Here is a 15,688-nt window from a genome sequence, read left to right on the forward strand (position 1 = left end):
CAAACTGTAACCAATTTCAAAACTCACAATAGCCTGGTTGAATAAGTGTGCACACCCTTAAACTAATACTTTGTTGAAGCACCTTTTCGATTATATTACAGCAGGAGTCTTTTAGCATGGCACATCTTGACGTGGCAATATTTGCCCACTCGTCTTTGCAAAAGCGCTCCAAATCTGTCAGATTGCGAGGACATCTCCTGTGCATAGAACTCTTCAGATCAACCCACAGATGTTCAATTGGATTGCAAGTGTGCTTCACTATGGGTATGGTGTTTTTTGAGTGATGTGCAGTGTTGTTTTTGTGCCAAATCTCTTGGAATTATGGTCAACCTTGATTTAATCAGACCATAACACATTTTCCCATCTGCTTTTGGGGGACTTGATGATTGTTTTTCTTTGTAAGAAAAGGCTTCCGTCTTGCCACCCTACCCCATAGCCCATTAATATGAAGAATACAGGAGATTGTTGTCACATGTAGCACACAGCCAGTACTTGCCAGAAATTCCTTCAGTTCCTTTAATGTTGCTGTAGGCCTCTTGAAAGCCTCCCTGACCAGTTTTCTTCTCGTCTTTTGTTTTGGAGGGATGTCCAGTTCTTGGTAATGTCTGTTGTGCCATATTTTCTCCACTTGATGATGACTGTCTTCACTGTGTTCCATGGTATATCCAATGCTTTGGAAATGCTTTTGTAGCCTTCTCCTGACTGATATCTTTCAACACTGAGATCCCTCTGATGCTTTGGAAGCTCTCTGCAGACCATGGCTTTTGCTCTGAGATGCAACTAAGAAAATGTCAAGAAAATCCTACTAGAACAACTGAACTTTATTTGTGATTAATCAGAGTCACTTTAAATGATGGCAGGTGTGTAATGACTTATATTTAACATGAGTTTTAATGTGATTGGTTAATTCTGAACATAGCCACATCCCCAGTTATAAGAGGATGTGCACACTTATGCAACCAGGTTATTGTAAGGTTTTTATTTTTCATTTTTCCCCCTCGAAGATTTCAGTTGGTTTTTCAATTGAATTGTTCACATTATAGGTCACATTAAAAGTGGAAAAAGTTATGATAGGATTTATCTTTGTCTCATTCTATTACATCACAAAAACCTGTCATTTAATACATTTTATAGAAATTTCCTGTTGAGTCTACCAGAGACCTCAGGAGTTAATGGAATTTGCATCATCCGTTAAAGTAAGCGGTTTTGATTTGTTTTGGATGGCATACAGTTCTGTAGCTGTAGAGTTTCTTCGCAGAATGTTACTTGCTTTTCAGCAGTTTTTTCCTTAGTCCTAAATGTTGTAAATGCAAAGGAAGCGTGTAATTCATGTGGTTATCCACATTTTTGTTTTGTTACTGATCACCTGCAGATTATCACCAGAGCTCATAATTTAAAATATGTCTTCGTTGAGTTGACATCAGGGCAGTTCCTCCTCTGCTCAGGGATTTCTATGAGTTTTCAGCTATGAACTTATCCCACGTCCTCTGCCACATGGAGAGCCCTCTTTCTTTCAGCTGTGGTGGCAGGGAGCTATATCTACAGGAGAGTTAAGGTTACTTCAGACATAACAACAACTTTCTCTAAAATTCAGAACTGTATGTTAACAGGCCGTCATGAGAGATCAGAAGGTATCCAAAGGAAAATCGCAACAGCGCAGAGATACATTTCATTCTATTTAACAACTCTTGAGTTTACCTTAAGGAGTTGATGGCCAGCTCCTTGAGAGTGCCCAGGTTAGCTCTCAACCCGCCGATGCCTACAAACATCTCATAGAAGTCGTAGGAGAGGCCAGTTGTCCCAAACAGGGATGGGTCATCAGAGCTGACCACCATGGGATGGCCCTCAGACATCAGTACAGCAGCTGGGTGGTTCCTCAGGTCGGAAACCAGCTTGAGTACCTGTTCCATGACCCCCAAGGAAGTAGTTTGATGTCAATCAAAAGGACTGAATAAAGACTACTGACACAGACGTTATCGAAATCAGTGCCCAATTTAGGTTATTAAACTACTTATATTATGTTAAACTTGTTTTCGTGATTACCCATACTGTTGTAAGACAGACTGAAAACTTCCATTCTTTAGCGCAGGACCCCTATCAAATAAAAAAAGTGTTTTGGCTCCTGCCAGAGGACGGTTACTTCATTACATGCTCAGGAAAACCATTAGGTCTCAACTTTCTCTACTGACTGGTGATAAAGTGAAGTGTCCTTTGGTTAGGCATTGGTTAGTAAATTGACCAATTTAAAATGTTTCGACCATTGCAAACATGCTGATAGGCTTGGTAAAAAATGCATATTCATTTATGTTCCTTGTATTTTTATCTAAATTTGAAAGCCAAAGTCCATATCAGCCATGGAATTCAGTCATGAGGAATACTAACAGACAATATGGCATTTACCTGGTTTGAGATGGGACATACTTCCACGGCCACGTTTCCCTTCTTCGAGAGCTCCTTTGCCAGTGGGTGATGTGTCAAGGCATATCCATGCCCAATGCGTTGGGTGTTAAATAATAGGGCATCCAGAATGTTCTCATCCACTTCAGTGCCCTCCAGGTCTTCAGAGGGAACAAACACCCATGCAGGCACACAATAAGTACACAGTAGCCCAGTGGTTGTCTAACCTCCCCCGCAGCCCCACAGCCGTCTCATAATGTTCATTGTTCCTTTGAACTAGCTCACCTGAATCAAGCTGCCAAGGACGTAATAATTAGTTGATTCAGGTGTTCTAGCTCTGGGCAATACCTAATACATGCAATGTCTGGGGGTCCCCAGGAGAGGTTTGACCCAATGAAGTACACAATAAATATACTTTTATTATTTGCACAATTGTTTGAATGACTATTTCTATGTTTACCGGTCTCTCCTGCATGAAAGAAATAAGGCAGCTTAATGCCGAGCTCTGCTGGGAGAGATAACGCGTCCTTGAAGAACCAGAGAGGTCTACCTCTGTCCTCCCTGCCCACCTGATGGCACAAAAGAACAGCCATGACGTAAATCATTATGTAAACATTATAATACATAATGAGATTACGTATGTTCGGGAATGAATAGGAATTACGTGTTTCTGGTTCCATGCATTGAGAGAATACTCACCAGATCGAATCCTGCAACAATCTCTGGGAAATCTTTCTGCATCTGAATGGCCTCTTTCACAGCTGCTTTAACCTCAGACACACTCAGAGCCCTAAAATGCAAACAGTCAAGCTCAATCAAGCATATATTGTGTTTCCATTTCATAGCTTTAGGGGGCGCAGAGATTTAGTTTGGGGCTCCCCACAGTCCATTCTAGATGTTTTAGAAGCACCTGTTTAGCAGGGGAGAGAAGCTTGAGAATCTAGTAATTCCACACATTTTGACATGGGGCATAGAAAATATTCTTCATATTGGTGCCCCCAGTCATCAGGGCCCCTGACTTGACCAACATACTTGGGCTAATTGAGAGACTGACGGTTTTGTTCAGGAAATGCCTTAGAGGGGTTCCCACATCCTGTTTTCAGGAAACAGAGGTTGGGTTGAGGATCTGTATTCCTGTTTCTCTTCAACCATGCTGAGGGTTCTGATGCACTAAATATTTGGAAATTGTGTAATTTTTGTGACTGGGGATGTTTGTGACGTTTATGCCTTTAAACTGTCCTGAATCAATCTTTGTACTATACCTGTGGACAGAAATGATGAGTCGAACTCCTAGAAAGTCAGGGTGTTCAGCCACAAACTGCCGAGTGACTTCCTGATAAGTCCTTAAAGACCAGGATTTGTCATGGATGCTTCCATCAAGCTCATAGGTCTGCAGGATGTGCAGGAAAAGAACCAGTCAAAACCCATCACTCAGAACAACTGAACAATACTATTTAAAACTAATCTAGGCGTCCCGTCAAGGCCTAAGTTAAAAAACTAACCCTTGACAGTCCAGTCCTTACTTCCAGGTACATAATGTTGTCATGAAGCAGCTGCTCTAAGCCTTTGTACAGAAAGTCTCTAAACACAGGAGCGTAAGTGACCAGCCCGGATATAGCCAGAAATGCTGTCTCAAATTTCTCCCAAACAGCATCCTGGCTTGGGTATGCTGTATCTGGATCTTCTGTGAACAGTGTCAGGTTCCTCATCAAGCTGAAAGAGCAAATAATTGACCCATTCATGAATAAAACAGTTTTCCCTTTGTACTTCATTCATAGACATCATTAGTATCGCATGGGTCTGGTGTCTAGAGGGAAAGTGGACAACCTGTGGTCAAAGTCTGTTGGATCCGGCATGTTTCCTCTCAGTGTCTTCAACAGCCGCCAGTAGGGACAGTCCCAGCTGGGGAAAGGATGGCGACTGGAAAAGAGGAACCGCAAAGACCTGCCCCACGTGAAGCAGATGTAACAGTTTGGTCTGTATGTGATGTTCTTCACCAGCCAATCAACACTCACCAGGGATGAGCTGTGGATGTGGAGGGCCGCCCCTGTCGCCCACAACAGAGGATGTAGGTGTAAATCATCGTTACAATGGGGTATAGCAGCGCCTCAAAATTACTTTTTGGCATTTGATGAATTTAGTCCACTGTCAATATGGTCCTAAAATGGTTTGCATGTCAGCGGTCAAGTTTACAAGATATAGAATTATCGACACACAAAGAGTTTCATCGTATGGTGCTTTTTGCATCATTGATCGACACGCAAATCAGTTCATGCTTAAAATAAACTATTGAGTGGAAGGTTTTGGGTGTTTATAGATAAACTAGTGGATGAAGGACCTCCTTAGCTGTGGTTGGGAGATGGGTAGAGTTTTATTGTCTTACCTTTGGGCATTTTTTGCAGTAGGCTGAAGATGGGGCTCTTTTGGATGAGTGGTCGTGCTTTGAAGAAGTGAGTGGCAGGAAGGAACTGTTCTGCAGCAATTTCTTGTTTTTTTAGCTTATTAAGGTGCCAATCTAGCCTCTGCTCTGCCCCTGTCAGCTGCACACTGCCCCCTGTCTGCCTTGAGACCTCTTGGCGAATCATCACCTCCCTTTGACTAGGGTCAGGTGTTCCGCTACACACAGTCAAACAGCACATCACGACTACCAACAGGAATTTGCTAATAGAGCAGCTCCTTCTAGAGGACAAAATCCTCATGTCCGGTAGTCAGCAGAGCTGGAGACGTTTTTTGAAATCCTTATAGAAGAGGTCACTCAATCAACAAAATCCCTTGATTTAGTTTAAAAATGAGACAGAGACAGTAGTTTGGAGCATTTTGGGTAAGACAGGAAAAATTCATGTTGATGCTGCATTTTTCATTATAAGAGCAAGGAGTTACGTAGTATCTCTAATAGTGAACAGCATGATCAGATAGTCATTCAATGTAATTACACAATTAGAATCATAGAATGCAATTATATAATTGTATGTAAACAACATTTACACTGATAAATTAAAGTAGGCTAAATGTACAAACGAGAACAGAAATTAGGTATCCTACCGTTATCTTCACGCTTTCCTTCTCGAGTGCGTAAACTTTCCCCATGAATGACTCCAGCATTATGCTATTTAGTCAGAGTTGAAGGCTAACAATACTGTTTTGTGACGCCCAGTCACTTAATGGCGGTAGCTAGTCAGCAAAATTCTCCCCTAAAATCTGGCATGTGATAAGCTTGTCAAGGGACCACGGATGATTCAATTTACTAAATAACAAGGCTCAAGTGCGACTCTTAAATCACAAAAATGCATTATACAACAGATGGGGGGGGGGGGGGGGGGTTAAAAACAATTTGGCCATTTAGTAGCACCATTACTGATCAATTTCATTACTGCAATACATTTATTCACTGACTTATTTAATTGCCCTGTATGTAATGGCCATGTTTTTTGTTTATCCCTATCAGTAATGCCCAGAGAAGAATGGCAGTGGGACAGGAATGTTTTTTTTTTTTAAGTATGTGCTGTTCTTAGCAGACTGTTGTTTTGTGCATGGGGGAGGAGGGGTAACATGGTGTATTTCCTAGGTCAAGTTTTTGCCAAAAAAGGCAAAAAAAAAGCCAGCTGCAATTGATCCTATTGATGTATACTTTATTCCATATAATTTCAGAATATAACCTCCTCAGATGAAATTGTGCAATCAAAATGAACATAAAGCGCCAACAATAACACAATCACACGTATAATTTAATATGCATTTGAATCTTAATATACATACGGAGCACCCCATGGAACGACAACATCCCCCTTCCTGACACAGCAGCAAAGACATTAAACAAGGGAAGGAATGATACAAGGAGTTGATCTTAAAATTCCCCACTAACACTTCTTTTAGTGATCGATGGGCACTAATCGCTAGGGGTGAGTAAATCCTCTATAAACCACTCACCATTTTTTCCATGAACAAGGTGTTATTGACATAGGGATTACGATGAAACAAAATTACAAATGCAAGATGTATCAGCTACTATTTCTTTACATGCAGCCTGATCCAGAGAGTATGCAATAATAACCGTCCAGCTGACCATTACAATGATGAATACTCTGGCGTGTAACCCAAGATCCCCAGGAGGGGGCAGCAGATCTTGTATACTGTCCCAAGATGCTCTTATATACAACAACACATCACAAAACAACAAAAACAGGGTCTTTTTCGATTTTGAGTTGCATTTTTCGGTTTCTTCTCATAGACACAGGAATGTTATCTTCTCCACAACAACATAAAGAACAAAAAACTGCAAGACGATGGATAGAGACACTCAGTCCAAGAACTTGCGGTTTTGGTTCTGACCAAAGAGAGCCACTCGGATTTCCGGCATCATCTGAACAAAAAATATATTGTGTTAGTGGATTAGGACTAGATACGCAAGCAATTAAGTGTCCATACAGTTCCTGTGTTGCTCCATTTGTCCTTACCTGTTGAGCCATAAGGTCAAGTCTGCTCTCTAAAGTGTTGGACACCTTGATCTTTCCATTTGCATTGTACATCTCAATTCCTCCAGAACTGAAGAGACACAAAAATTAACTATGGACTGACATTTCAAATGTATTTTGTTCTGTTGGTTGCATGACTTTGTTAAATGATCAATAATAATTTGAAATGAATGGGTTCACACTGAGAGACAAAAGATTTGCCTCTTACATGTCTGGGGACAGGAAGTTGTCCTGGTCAATACGAACTTCAATATTGTTCTTCACTGCTGCTTTATAGATGGGAATGTTCTTTTGGATAGCCGCCTGAATTGAAATTAAACAAACATGCATTAACCCAGTAGGAAACGGGAATCCTAACACATAAATACAGAAAATCGACTTGAAGGACATAAATAAGTTCACTAAAGAAAAATGAATTTCTCACCTGAACCACCTGAAGGTCCTGTTTACGACAACGGATGGTCACTTTGGTCTCCAGAAGCTGATAGAAACCCTGACATATAATGATAGAGAAAGAAAAAAAACAAAGAAATTCAACTCATTTCAACCTAACAAACACAACAGTAGTATAAAAACACAAATGGCCCACCATGTTACAAAGGGCCCACCTGCAGAACTAGCCCATCCATCAGGGCCGGGTATCTGGACGGGTCCTTGGCAATGTTGGCCAGCCGCTTACGAGCCTCATTCAACATTTCCTGGGGGCACACGTTGAGAAGGGTTAACCTTAACTCTGTATCCAAGGTATTGCTGCGGTTGAACAAGCTGTATCTGGCTGTTCCATAAAACAACAAGACAAACTAAGCTTACTGAAATCATGTCGTCACGGGCCTTCAACACCTTCAGACGGGCCTGGTTCATCAGGTTAGACATCTGACTGAAGTGGGAGAGAGATCAACGTGAGGATGTGACACGGAAGCACTTTGGAGGTGACTTCCAGTAAAAAATATATAGAGGAAGTCGTGCGTCAGACAAATGGAAATGTGCCTTTAGAGAAAGGAAACACTGAGGAAGCAGCAGACAGGCTAGCAGCAGACAGGCAAGCAGCAGCGCTGCCACGATGATAAAGATTGACTCACATTTTTTTCTGCTGCTCGATCTGCTTCTCTTTCTTCTCATAGTACTCCATGATCTTCAGCCTCTGGGTCTGCACCAGGCGACCCTTCTCGATGTTGAACTCCTCTTCCGCCTGCGCGGGGAGACACGTATCACTGAGAGAGTATATGCAACGAGGAGGCACGGTTCTTGGGTCACGCCTCACGATTGTGAACACATTTTCAGAAGCATCAAACGAACATGTTTTGGAATGATTTAGGTAATAATCCAGATGTATCATAGTACTGCGCTTTTATCATTCGAGTAGAATGAGGCCATGCAAATGGTTTGGGGGTGTGTGTGTGTTTAAAAGAGACACGGGATGTGTGTGCACTGAACTACGCCAGTCAATATAGTGAATGAGCACTGTACCTTTGCATCAATTTCCTCTGCCTTCTCATTGGCCTCCTGCTCAATGAAGGCCATCATGTGCTTGATCTGAACAAGGGGGATTGAACAAAGTGTGACTTAGGGGACGATGAGGCAATCTAATATCAGGCATGCTCTCCAAGTCATGTTTCATACAGAAGTCAAGTTTCTTTTGTCAACACCACTGTGGTGTGGAATGTCTGTCTGTTGTGTGGCCTGTGGTTTAAGGCCTTCAGAGACGGTTCCATCTGCAAAACTGAAGATTCTGAAATGCTTATTGTTTGAATGTGGTCAGCAATTGGTATCGCAAATTCCTTTGAACTCAACAACATGGATTGGATTATTTAGAATATAACAGATGTAGGGAACATTGAAGAGATAATAACATTGACATAATTGCAGATACAACCAGTTAGGCTACCTTCTAGTACCAAGGACTACATTTTAGATTCACAATTGGCCCTGCAGTATTAATCTAACAAACTGAATGTGCGATCTAAAGCATAGACTACAGACAGAAGTGGAATTATAAAACCTGCTAATCAATTTTCAAAAAATACATGAGACGGTTGAGACAAGACCACTCTGAGATCACTCAAGTTCCTCATCTGACCCTGGGTTTTTCCCCTCATGTGATCATTGGGCCATCAAGAATAACAAGATGTCCAAACTGAATTTATGAACAATTCTGCTTCCAACTAATATTAGGCAACGGGATTGTAGTGAGTTTAAAAATTGTATAAAGCCTAAAAATGACGACAACTTTGTCATATCATAATTCTGCTTCTCAGTTCTATACAGTTACAAAATTTTTAAGAGGAAATTAAACAGAAGGCCTAAATACAAAGACAGATCAATCGGCGGAGGGAGGTGGACGTGTGAAGGTTAAAGGCTGTCATTTCCATGTAGGCTATGTACCTGTTTCTGAACGTCTGCATCGCTGAGGGCCATGGTTGCAGCAGATGATCTTCCTTTTCCTTTCAGAAAAATAAAACCCACTGTGATTTTAAAACTATAAATTCTAACCGCTTGAAGATATATTAAATCCTTTAGTACAATGTATTCCCAAATGAAAAACCAGTTAAAATACAGAAAATAACGTATGAATTAATCGCGTTGGTCGTGACTTGTAAAGATGTCTACGATGGATCAGCTGATTTCCAAAGTCACATGATGTTTACTTCCGGCGAGGTGACGAGCATTATTTGCGTCAGAGGGGGCGTTCAAGCAGATCACTTTCGTAAAGGCGTTGACAGAAGTCGGTATTTGCCTTTCGAAGTGTTGAATTATGGTAATGCTGATCAGTAAGTTATTTTTGAGGTCAGTTCTGCGTCGATTTGATGATAAACGAAGAAAATGATTTTCGTTTACTGTCTCTGACTGTTTTGTTTTTAGATTAAATGCATTATGAAATAATTATACATATCTTTGGGGTTGTAGTACCCATTACTGCGAATCTTCTCACATAACCATAATTTATTCACATTAACTTAATTAATCCTCAGTAAAGTAAAACAGTTTGATTTGTTGGCTTTCTTATTTGACCCAATTCATCATCAGATTTTTACTCACATTAGCAGACAGCCACTAGGAAGACAAACCATTGCAGAATAAGTGCAGTGAGCACAAACATCAGAAAATAATGACAGAAATAACTAGGGAGCATTATACCCTCAATTACAACATGCCATAGAATGCTTCTATTCAATTAATTAATACGTACCTTTTTCCTATTCTTCTTAAATGCAATGATTTTTAACCCTGAAGTGAACTGTACTGCCCACAGTGTTCAGGCTTGGCATGAAAGGGATAAGATGACTTCAAACCATCTTTTGGCTAACATTTTAACATAATTAACTTTGAAGTTAGTTGTATTGGCAGGATGTGTGTTTTAACATTCTGAACTGAAATCACAGATGCAGAACTTTCATAATGTGCATAACAAAATAATTTTGAGAGATTCAAACATTACATAGGTTTGGTGAGTTCAATTATCAAAAAAAATCTTGCTAATCCACAATTAACCCCCCAACACGTACAAACCACCCAAAAATAAGTCATTGTAAATCATGATGAATCTGCAGATGGGAATCTTGAACTGTGATCTGTTGTAACACCATATGCTAGGAAGTAGAGGATTCCAGAAAAATAACACAATGTGTTGCAAATGTTGTACTGAATGGAGATCGGCCAGATGGAAGTGTCTGAAAACAACACTAACTCATCCTTATCCTGATTCTACAGTATGTCACTTAAAGGGTTTCCACTGTGTTTCTCAGTACAAGACAACAGGAAAGTTCTATAGGTAAGAGCTATTTTGGCTAGATGCCACAATTATGAATTATGAAGTATTTAATCACCGTGAATGCTGTAATTTTATAGCAGCCTCTTACAAATGGAATATATATTTACCTGTGTAAAACATGCATGAGCACTTTGTATCCAATTGTTACGTCACAGTCTGGGCACTGCACAAGGGAATGAGAGAGCGAGAGAGAGAGAGTGGAAGAGTGACAGAGGGGGAGAAAGAGAGGGAGGGGGCTCCTGCGTTCTTTGCAGCAGCTGGCGTCCATTGCCAACTACAGTGTGTATATCACCTTCTTTGTGGCTAAGTTCATAGCCCTGACTTTCTTTCAGATTGCACATCTTTTTACTCTATTCCAACATCTCCCTCTCACCTACGACTTTTAACCCTTTACAGAGGCGCCAGGTAAGAAAGACACGTCTTTATACTGCTGTTAATGGAAAGTAAGGCCACATCAGAGGATATCTGGTTGTTGTTACAGAGGATTTGTGGTGTGTGTGCTGTTGTAGAATAAATAATATATAATAGTAACCCAGACATTAGTAGTGAGATGTCAGAGCAATATGTCAAATCAATATTGAAAGGAAGCCAGCATAGAACTCTTTGATGTTATGAAGGGCAGAATTCTAAGAGGATTTAACCTTGTGCGCCACCTGTCAACATAAACTGGGTGTTTGTTGTGTTGTCATTTCTAAGATGCCTAGTTATGAATTCATTCAATAGGGACAGTGTTGTCTTATGTCCAGCTAACTTCTCATTGACATTGGAATGCTAACTTTATCTGTGGCCTGTCCTTATGTGTCAGCCAGTATGTGTGTGTGTATGTTTGTATGTTCTGTTCTGTTTCTAGAAAACTGATATGATCACCAGATCGCTCACGAGGGGCTGAGAATGACTGGTTTCCGTTGTCTGACATTCAGACTGACCTTTTGTCTCTGGCACTCTGACATGACCATGAGTCTCTGACGACAAAACCATGAGTCTCTGACCCTACGGGAAAAAGGCGGCAGGTAGTCAGGGAAAATCCGAGCAGGCCATATAACTTAATTTAATTTCATATATAACAAAATACATTTCATATGGCAGTTAATCACATTGTCATCCAGAATACAATGATAACAGCATTGCAATCCATTGCTCTACTTAGAGATTATAGAAATTAGTTTAAATTAAAGTCTGCGAGGGTTGAAAGCCATTGGTGTAGGATGGATCGTACGGAAATCCAGACACTCAAGGTGGGTAATGAGTTAATAGGGTTTACTGGGCCGAGTAGGCAATTGATAGGATTTTTGAACAGGCACTGTACTGGTATCTTTCCATGTAAAGACGTTTCTGAATGTCTGTCCACAGGCATACCCTGTGCCTTGTAATGAGAGCGTGATCACCATGTCACGGGCTCTGCGTGTGGCAAAACGCCCAGTAACGTACACCAGGCCTCGGCGTTAAAGAGACAGGACAGCTTTCTGCACGTGGTGTACTGGTCACATGACAGCTGGACAGTCAGTGCATATATGTCAAACGCTGACGGCTATGTGACTTTTATTTTACTCTTTCAAGCTTAACAGTGAGGGAATTATGGGATAGAATAAGGTTGTAAGAAATGCATCTTCGGGTTAAGAGACAATATGTTGGCTCTGATGTCGGTGCTGTGACCTCCGGATGTATGTGGTGGTGACTCGTATAATGTGATTCTTTTTAGGTGCATTGCAAACGACTTCTACATCACTTGTATTCAAAACTACACCCAGACTAAACGGCTTGCATGTGCATGTCGGATGAATATCCAGCATTAGTAAAAAATAAATCACTCAAGGAAAAATAATTAGTAAAGTGAAGGACAGAAAGCTGACAGTGCCTGAGTAAAAATGTAGACATAATGCAAGAGGTGAGAGTAAAGGTGAGGCAGTCAGTCGTGTAAACTGCAATTCTTTATAATAATGGGTTCTTTTAGATCCAAATGTCTGGGCAATGTGCTGTGTTGCTCTTTTTTACTAAGTATGTGTGAGACATTTCCCAACTGCGGCATTGCACTTCCTGGGATTTTTAACATTCTTTCCCCTCTATATTCCCCCTCTCAACCACGCGTCACATCACGTGAAATCTTGGAAAAAGCTTCCTCGTCTGAGTGACATATGGAGATGTACATAATGCCTATATTTAGACAGATATGTGAGAGGCAGGATATACATAGAAATGTAAGCTGCAACACCAAGCACAGTGCAATGTTTTTTTCCCGCATGTCACTGAAGAACACCTTATATAATATTGGTTTTCCAGGGTTCGCAGCTATGTTCCCAGATCTGTTTCTAGTCTTGCCAGCTCATAATCATAATTGCTTTCAATGGCAAGCCAAACATTTCGACAGACATAAACATTCTAACAACTATTAAGTAGTTATGAAGGTTAAATATTCTACTAAACTGATTTTAGAGATTTTATCCGTTAAACAGCATTACACCACATATTTACCTGTTAGTGATTTATTGTCTGTTGTGACTCTTTAGTACCCAGTTTTCACCCTGGAAGGAAAGGTGCCAGCAGTGTCCAGAGGAGATGACAGTGGTGAGGTCAGTTCCCTATCCGGAGAGCAGAGGTCTGATTGGCTGGGCCCCTCCGCGCTGCGGTTGGTTCAGGGAGATAGCAGCGGGCCCGTCTCCTGGCAGACGGAGAGCAGCTTGGCTGAATCCTGGTCCACCGTGGGAGACATGGACCCAGAGGACTCCAGGAGCCTGGACAACCTGACTGAGGAGCGCAGCGAGGACCACTACTCCATCTCTGACATGCTACACCTAGAGCAGGACGCGGAGGAGGAGGACGAGGAGATGCTGTCGGAGGAGGAGGACGGGAGCCTGGCGGAGGTGGAAGAGGAGCTGCAGGCCAGCGTGATGAGCGTGCTGGGGGGAGAGAGGGAGCTCGCTGAGCTCAGAGAGGAGGAGCTGGCCGGCCAGGCGGTGCTACCGTCATCTGAAGTGTCAGCTCGCCAACAGGTCCCACAGACTTCAGATCCCCCACCGTCCGTGGAGAGGAGGGAGACGTGGGTCCAGGAGGAGCCTGCTGCTGTATCCCACACCACCACGGCCCCCATGCCCATGCCGGTCTGGAGGCTAGAGCCCCCCTCAGCTTCCTCTACTCCTGTCCCCTCAGTACCCACACTAGCTGAGTTACATTCAGAGCTCCAGTACTCGATGCAAGAGCAGCTCCATCCTCCCCCGGTCCTAGGGCCCGGCGCTCCCCAGCCACCAGACACGAGCCAAACTACCAGCCAAGCCCTGCTCCCCGCTGCCCAGGCGACGCAGGAAGTCCTGCCGTCGACGCAGGTGGTTCCGCCAGAGAAGGCAGACGCTGAGCCTGCCACATCAACCTCTGACTCTGAGCTGCCTGTGCTGCTGTGTGCTGGTGCCGCCCTGGTGGCTGTTGTGGGAATTGTGGCTTATGGGGCTATGGCCTACTGCAGAAAGTAGCATGCCTCTATTCTGTGAGCCCCAGAAGCCATACAACACAGTTTTCAGAATATACTGTAAACTATTCCACATAGTAAAAACTGGATTGTACACAATGCATTTCTTTGCATCTATTTAGTATTGTGAACGTTGGTTGTATTTTTTATCTATTTCTTGTGCTACCTCTGTTCAAATAAAAGCTCAGGATATTTGGAAGAGCAACACATTTTGTTTCTCTGTAAATTCACTAAACCTGGAATGTAAATCCCTGAAAGGTAATTACAGTTTGAATTATTTGAAAAATCTTTGTTCATTTTTTGTTCCTTATTAAATGAATACAGTCACATAAAATAACTCTCTAACACAAACACACCCACACATCATGACAGTTGAGCCTATTTCAAGTGGTAACATATCAGTTCTTCTGTGTTACTGTTTTAAATCACACTTCATAAATGGATATCATGGGATCTAAGCTGTAGTTTTCATCTTTACGTTCAGAAAAATTTAATATGCTTTCAACAAATATTTAAATACTGTTTATTTCAGGACGTTGAATATGGAAAATAATCATAATGAATGTAAAAATCACAGCGTTTCCAGAGAAGTTACAGAGATACAGTGTTTACTACAAAGACAGGAGCTATAGTAATTCATTAATATTTAAAATTTTTACCGCACACCCAAAGTTAAACGTTGCTGGAAATCAAAAGGCAAATATGTTACGTTTTCGGATGAAAATGCATTTAATTGTTAAGCTTTCGGTCAGAACGTGTCAACACAAAAAGTAGTGCGGAAGATAAGAATACAAGAGTGCCAAATATAATCACAGAAATATGTGGTGAAGATGTAAAGTCGACAATAGATACTAAATAAAACAACACATACAGTGGATATTAAAGTCTACACACCCCTGTTAAAATGCCAGGTTTTTGTGATGTGAAAGAATGAGACAAATCATGGCAGAACTTTTTCCACTTTTAATGTGACTTATAATGTGAACAATTCAATTGAAAAACAAACTGAAATCTTCGAGAAGAAAAAAGAAAAAATGAAAACCTTACAAATCACCTCTAAATCTGAGGCCATGGTTCCCAACAGGAAACCGATGGAGTGCCTCCTCCGGGTAGGGAATGAGGCATTACCCCAAGTAAAGGAGTTCAAGTATATCGGGGTCTTGTTCGCGAGTGAGGGGACAATGGAGCGGGAGATTGGCCAGAGAATCAGAGCAGCGGGGGCGGTATTGCATTCGCTTTACCGCACCGTTGTGACGAAAAGAGAGCTGAGCTGGAAAGCTCGATATACCGGTCAATTTTCATTCCTATCCTCACCTATTGTCATGGTCATGACCGAAAGAACAAGATTGCAAGTACAAGCGGCTGAAATGGGTTTTCTCAGAAGGGTGGCTGGCTTCTCCCTTAGGGATTGGGTGAGAAGCTCAGCCATCCATGGGGAACTCACGGGAGCCAGTTGAGGTGGTTCGGGCATCTGGTAAGGATGCCCCCAGGACGTCTCCCTAGGGAGGTGTTCCAGGCACGTCCAGCTGGGAGGAGACCTCTGGGTAGGCCCAGGACTAGGTGGAGAGATTATATTTCAACACTGGCCTAGGA

General features: G+C 41.9%; 3 protein-coding genes across 3 annotated transcripts; 1 reads left to right on the forward strand and 2 right to left on the reverse strand.

Annotated features, from left to right (window-relative positions):
* Positions 1-1,090: 1,090 nt before the first annotated feature.
* Positions 1,091-5,130, reverse strand: ada2b (adenosine deaminase 2b). The gene is made up of 9 exons (XM_010903832.3): positions 4,781-5,130; positions 4,225-4,444; positions 3,900-4,110; positions 3,660-3,787; positions 3,097-3,187; positions 2,858-2,966; positions 2,401-2,558; positions 1,699-1,901; positions 1,091-1,539 (listed from the first exon to the last, which is right to left on the reverse strand). The coding sequence occupies exons 1-9, from the start codon at positions 5,094-5,096 to the stop codon at positions 1,452-1,454; spliced, it is 1,524 nt and encodes a 507-aa protein (XP_010902134.3). The 5' UTR covers positions 5,097-5,130; the 3' UTR covers positions 1,091-1,451.
* Positions 5,131-6,009: 879 nt separating this feature from the next.
* atp6v1e1b (ATPase H+ transporting V1 subunit E1b) lies at positions 6,010-9,485 on the reverse strand. The gene is made up of 9 exons (XM_010903833.5): positions 9,252-9,485; positions 8,337-8,402; positions 7,949-8,058; positions 7,680-7,746; positions 7,478-7,567; positions 7,294-7,362; positions 7,078-7,172; positions 6,852-6,939; positions 6,010-6,757 (listed from the first exon to the last, which is right to left on the reverse strand). The coding sequence occupies exons 1-9, from the start codon at positions 9,282-9,284 to the stop codon at positions 6,695-6,697; spliced, it is 681 nt and encodes a 226-aa protein (XP_010902135.1). The 5' UTR covers positions 9,285-9,485; the 3' UTR covers positions 6,010-6,694.
* Positions 9,486-11,620: 2,135 nt separating this feature from the next.
* LOC105030150 lies at positions 11,621-14,304 on the forward strand. The gene is made up of 2 exons (XM_020042588.3): positions 11,621-11,873; positions 13,143-14,304. The coding sequence occupies exons 1-2, from the start codon at positions 11,844-11,846 to the stop codon at positions 14,097-14,099; spliced, it is 987 nt and encodes a 328-aa protein (XP_019898147.2). The 5' UTR covers positions 11,621-11,843; the 3' UTR covers positions 14,100-14,304.
* The last annotated feature ends 1,384 nt before the right edge of the window (positions 14,305-15,688 follow it).

This window comes from Esox lucius, chromosome 23 (genome assembly GCF_011004845.1).
Source record: "Esox lucius isolate fEsoLuc1 chromosome 23, fEsoLuc1.pri, whole genome shotgun sequence".
Taxonomy (NCBI): Eukaryota; Metazoa; Chordata; class Actinopteri; order Esociformes; family Esocidae; genus Esox; species Esox lucius.

Bases quoted from the DNA above. Each gene is read 5' to 3' on its own strand.
- ada2b (XM_010903832.3), bottom strand. From the start codon at position 5,096: ATGAGGATTTTGTCCTCTAGAAGGAGCTGCTCTATTAGCAAATTCCTG. The intron at 3,788-3,899 runs GTTAGTTTTTTA...CACATCCTGCAG, and splicing joins TAAGGACTGGACTGTCAAGG to ACCTATGAGCTTGATGGAAG. The intron at 2,559-2,857 runs GTAAACATAGAA...TTCCCTCTGAAG, and splicing joins CTTTCATGCAGGAGAGACCG to ACCTGGAGGGCACTGAAGTG.
- atp6v1e1b (XM_010903833.5), bottom strand. From the start codon at position 9,284: ATGGCCCTCAGCGATGCAGACGTTCAGAAACAG. The intron at 8,403-9,251 runs GTACATAGCCTA...CCCCTTGTTCAG, and splicing joins ATGCAGACGTTCAGAAACAG to ATCAAGCACATGATGGCCTT. The intron at 7,568-7,679 runs GTAAGCTTAGTT...GTGTGCCCCCAG, and splicing joins CCCGTGACGACATGATTTCA to GAAATGTTGAATGAGGCTCG.
- LOC105030150 (XM_020042588.3), top strand. From the start codon at position 11,844: ATGGATCGTACGGAAATCCAGACACTCAAG. The intron at 11,874-13,142 runs GTGGGTAATGAG...GTGACTCTTTAG, and splicing joins CGGAAATCCAGACACTCAAG to TACCCAGTTTTCACCCTGGA.